The sequence below is a fragment of the Halyomorpha halys genome, unplaced genomic scaffold (assembly GCF_000696795.3).
Source record: "Halyomorpha halys isolate HHAL.00 unplaced genomic scaffold, Hhal_1.1 Scaffold837.1, whole genome shotgun sequence".
Lineage (NCBI taxonomy): Eukaryota > Metazoa > Arthropoda > Insecta > Hemiptera > Pentatomidae > Halyomorpha > Halyomorpha halys.
In genome coordinates this window covers 256,317-261,028 of record NW_027104749.1, presented here as the reverse complement: position 1 = coordinate 261,028, position 4,712 = coordinate 256,317, and the positions used below count along the sequence as shown (strand labels likewise).

The window sequence follows — 4,712 nt, the reverse complement described above, 5'->3', positions numbered from 1 at the left end:
GTACTAAAAAATAAATATGACATTAAAGATCAGGGTGACAATTGATGAAATTAAAGATCGCGAGGATTAATAAACTTGGATGATAAATTTGTTAACTAGAAACGAAGTTCACCAACTCCGAAACTTGCTGATATTAAGAACTTGGACATAATTTTTTAAGTTTTCAATAAAATATCAGTAATGCCAATAAGCAAACCTGCACAAAACAAAATAATTAAAAATATTAATAAAACACAATAATAAAATAGGAAAATAAACTATAAAATATTTAAAGACCATAATAAAGGGAAAGCTGTAAACTAAATCCGTTGTAGCGATTCTATTGTAAACAATTCAGTAGCATTTACCAACTTTTGGTAAACATTTACATAAGTCAACGTAGGCCAACATGTATTTCCTTATTCATTACATAAACATATAAATGTAACTATGAATAAAAATTTACTAAAAAAACACAGGCACACAATAATAAACTTGTGTCTGAGAGCAAGAGCGTGCGTGCGTGCGTGTTCTGTGTACGTGCATGCATATACTTTTTTAAATTCACATTTTGAAAGTAAAAAAATAAGTAAATATGAAGATGTAAATGGATTTTTAATTATTGTTCACACAGTGACTTCTACTTCTGCATGCGATACACTTATAAAACACTCTCCTTAAGTGAAAATCTAAGAAAGTTCCTCAGTTTCTTGTATAACGACTAAAATATATATGAATATTTTACACATTAAAAAAGACAGAAAAGAATTCTGATTAACTGTACAAATTGTATTCCGTTAAAAACATAAAATGTGCGTTCTCTACTCATGCTTAATATTGTGTTTAATAAAAAGTTTGAGATCAGATTTAAAAAAATATATATAACAGATAATGACTTAAATTCGTCTAGGTTCAAATTTATGGAATTTTCCTGATAAATTAATTATTATTAGATTTGAATTTTATTATTTTTGTTACTACTATGATCACTTCTTTTTTTTCTTAGTTTCACTTATATTAATTAATTTTAATTTTTTAAAAATAAAAACTAACACAAAAAAGTTTAAAAAGCTTTGTGCCATAAGACTAGAAAATGCAACAAAAACAACGGTTGCCTAAAATAACTTATCTCAGATAACTTTATAATAGAACAGAAATATATGAAGAAATACATAGGACAGAAAAAACAAACAATACTAATAATTGGGTCTTTCATTTGACAGAATAACCAACTATAAAACCAGTCTTTATAAATTCAATATTGTTTCTATAATAATTAAGCTTTAATAAATGGTGAGGAGAAAAATGTTAATTTGCTATGAAAAAAATTAAAAGTTATTTATTAAACACTTTGAAATTGGAGGTTGTCATTCTGTCAAAGAAAATGTACTTCAATTTAAAATCGTAAACAGGATTGCTTTAATAATTGAAAGATATATTTGGAAAATCAAAATTAGACGACAATGTAAATGGGTAAATGTCACAAAATAAAGAGAGATCAAAAATACGGGGAGATTCCGAAAAGCGTGCCAGACGATAAACAAAGAGTGGGAGCCACGTGATTGGTGGAAAGCTCGTTAGTGGCTGGTGAACCGTGAACAGGTGAAATTCACCTGCATCCATTCATTGAGTTCTGCACTCCCTCTATCTGGGGCATTCTTTTATCTCTTACTATTTCATATTATTTTTGTAAATTTTAATTGCTTATCTTAATAAACCGATTATTAATAAAATACGGAAATAAACATTGAAATATAATACATCTCAGTATGGTTAAAAAAAATACATCATTTTAAACGGAAGGATAAAAGTCAGGAAAAGCGGTTTTAATACGAAAGAAGTAGAATTCCAAGAAATGAAGTATGACGTTTCTATCAGACGTTGTTTACTAATAAAGACAGCTTTCGGAGAACAAAAGGTCCCCTTGTCAACGTGCTACAAACCATATTTTTTTTATTTGATTTGAAAATTAATTTCCTACAAGACTTCGTATTGTATAACATAGAAAGTCTATAGTTCGCGTATAAAGATTTTAAGGAGTTCGGTCAAATTGTAAAGCAAATGGTGAGAAGTTATCGTGAATGAAGATTACATTTCTGTTGAGATAGGTTTGTGGACAGTCAACTAATGAAAACAAAGATCTATTGGTAAAGAGGTTTCAGATAAATGGTTCACAATAACTTCAATTCACAACTGGACCCGTGAGTAGGACTATGCTATAGATATATGATTGTTGACAGGTTGCTAAGTGGTTGACAGAAACATCAGACGGGATACTAACAACATAAGCATGCGTTTACGAAGATAAGAAAGAATAGATAACAGCTTGGGGCATTTACCTCGGATTCTGTAAGATCTATGAGGCTGCTCTTTTCTTCGGTGAGGTTCTCTGAAGATCTCTTCTCGTCTTCACCCTCATCCTTAAACACCTTGACTTCGTCGGTACTACCGAGGTCATCCCCGCCGCTCCCGCTAGACACATGCGGCATTTTCCTCACCACAGACGACACTACACAAAGGGTAGATCACATGGAGCGGCATCCCCCCATCGCGGTCACACACACAGCCTACAGACTACACACACAAGAAGAGTATATATTGTTATAGCGAGCCGGCCCGCGAGACGAGAACATGCCTTACGGCCATCCCAGGTAAAACTGAACTAAGACGGGAGCGCTACCCCCACCTTGCCCGCCTGCCGACCAATGGGGAGCCTTCTTTGAAGTGACCTCCCACCCGCCCCGCCGCCCGGTAATGGCAGCCGCTCCGAACTGTTACGGAAACGCCCGATCTCTCCCGTCTCCGCTGGGAGCGCTGCCTTACGCTCCTTTATCCTGTTCCTAAAAAAACTACCAGACCATTTATCAAGTTATCTTTTAAAGATTCCAACCCGTTTTAGGTCTCTTCAGGCCTTAAACACTTATCCAGACATTTATTTTGAATAACCGACTCCCGTGTCTCTTTGCCAGACAATCCCTTTATCGTCATTTATTTCTTTAAATCGACTTATTTCGGAAGTTGACCATTACTTACCCCTATTAAACGTTTAAGAAGGTTTGTTGCCCATTCTCCTAGGGTTTTTACTTAATAACTTCTTTTCATCTTGAGGAGATTGACTTATAACTAAGGGCTGATGTAAACGTATTAAGTTGTCAAGTAGATTACTTAACTTTAAGCGACTAAACCTATGTAAACAGAAAAGTTATCAGCAAGTTGAAAGTTAACATTTTTGTCAATTTTTCGGTTAAATTGGTGAGCGAGGCTTGTCATTTGGCAGTTTTAGATAGGCACAATCAAGGTTAATTTAGTTATATGGATAGGTGTGGTGAAGCGGTCGAGCTTAAAAGTTCACGAGTTTCTTTATTTTTTTTAAATGTAAACACGCCTGATATAAAATGGTCCGCCTATATATTGTATCTTGTATTACATTCGGTGAAAGAATATTGAAGGAGTTTTCTGACATCGATAGCGTATTGAAATATTATTGCTTATCCTCTTTTGCTATACTGTTTATCCAATTTTCTTGCCTTTCTTTTTTTTTTCTCGCCCACAGCCTTTTAGGGATTGTTATTTCCCTAATTATTTTATATCTAACGTCCAAAATGTCAAAAATAACAAATCTATGCACAGAATTTACTACTTCCTTGCATTGTCGACCGCCCATCTCGAGTGTATCAAACAGCTTAACGACTTAAATAGATATGGGCTGATTCTAAAAATTCAGTCTACCAAATACTATATTATTAACATTTGCAAACCAGCCGTAAGATATCTGCTCAAAGTATCTCTCATTCATTTTTAAAAACAGATATCACCATGCCTAGTTTATTGCTATCACTTTCGGCTGAATACATATCGTTAGCCACCACTGGCAATTCAAATATCGTTATTTATTTCTTTTAATGAAACAGATTTATTAAGTTGATGACTTATTATTCCTATAAAAACGTTTATAATGCTTTACAACACCCTTGTTATTCTGATTCAGGAATTTATATTTCACTATTGGTAATTATCTGGAGACTTGAACTGTAACTAAGATGTCTGTTCAAAGCAAGGATTATAGTCTTTAGCCTTTAGTAATATATCTTGCTACTAACTTTTATTTCTCAGTAAAATACGTTGTTTAGCACCTTTATTATTTTCAGTAAATTAATCTTCGTTCTGACTGTTCAAACTCAATAAAAGTTCACCGTTATTCCAGAATTGAAATTTTCTTTTTTGTGCTCATTTTAGAAACCGAAATTGCCGTGTTCTCTAAAAGAAAAAGAAAATTTAAATATTTGGAATAATTTTATATTATATCCTTCTCATTAAGGAATGTTTAAACCGCCCGAACATTGGGTTTGAAACACATTCGACCCTCCAAAATATTCTTGATTTCCTTATGAGTGGTTTCTTATAATTGACCACTGGTTTGGTTTCAACTAAAATAGTAAGCTTCCTGTCTTCTTTGGTCTCATCCGCAAGACTATAGATCAAATATGTACACTTAAAAAGAGTTTTTATATTATAATTATTTAATTTTAATTTTTTTTATTATACCCGTAAAAGAATTTTTTCATCTGCCTCTGTTTTTACTTTTGTGATTCAGACACAGCAATGGTCCTAACACCTTTTTTCATTTGGTAAGAACATATTAAAAATAAATGGCTAAAATTTAGTATTTATATTATAAGTAATAAGACTTATTAGTATGCAATGTGGTATAAAAACCCAATATATTAGGAAAG

At 32.7% G+C, this 4,712-nt stretch overlaps 1 protein-coding gene across 7 annotated transcripts in view; it reads right to left on the bottom strand.

The window, feature by feature from the left end:
- pan (pangolin) overlaps positions 1-2,684 on the bottom strand; it is a 385,910-nt gene extending 383,226 nt beyond the window's left edge. For all 7 annotated transcript variants that reach the window (XM_067044983.1, XM_067044988.1, XM_067044985.1 and 4 more), the window contains exon 1: positions 2,319-2,684. In XM_067044983.1, the coding sequence (XP_066901084.1) occupies positions 2,319-2,468 (150 nt within the window). In that variant the 5' untranslated portion in view covers positions 2,469-2,684. The remainder of the gene's footprint in view (positions 1-2,318) is intronic.
- Between the last annotated feature and the right edge of the window lie 2,028 nt (positions 2,685-4,712).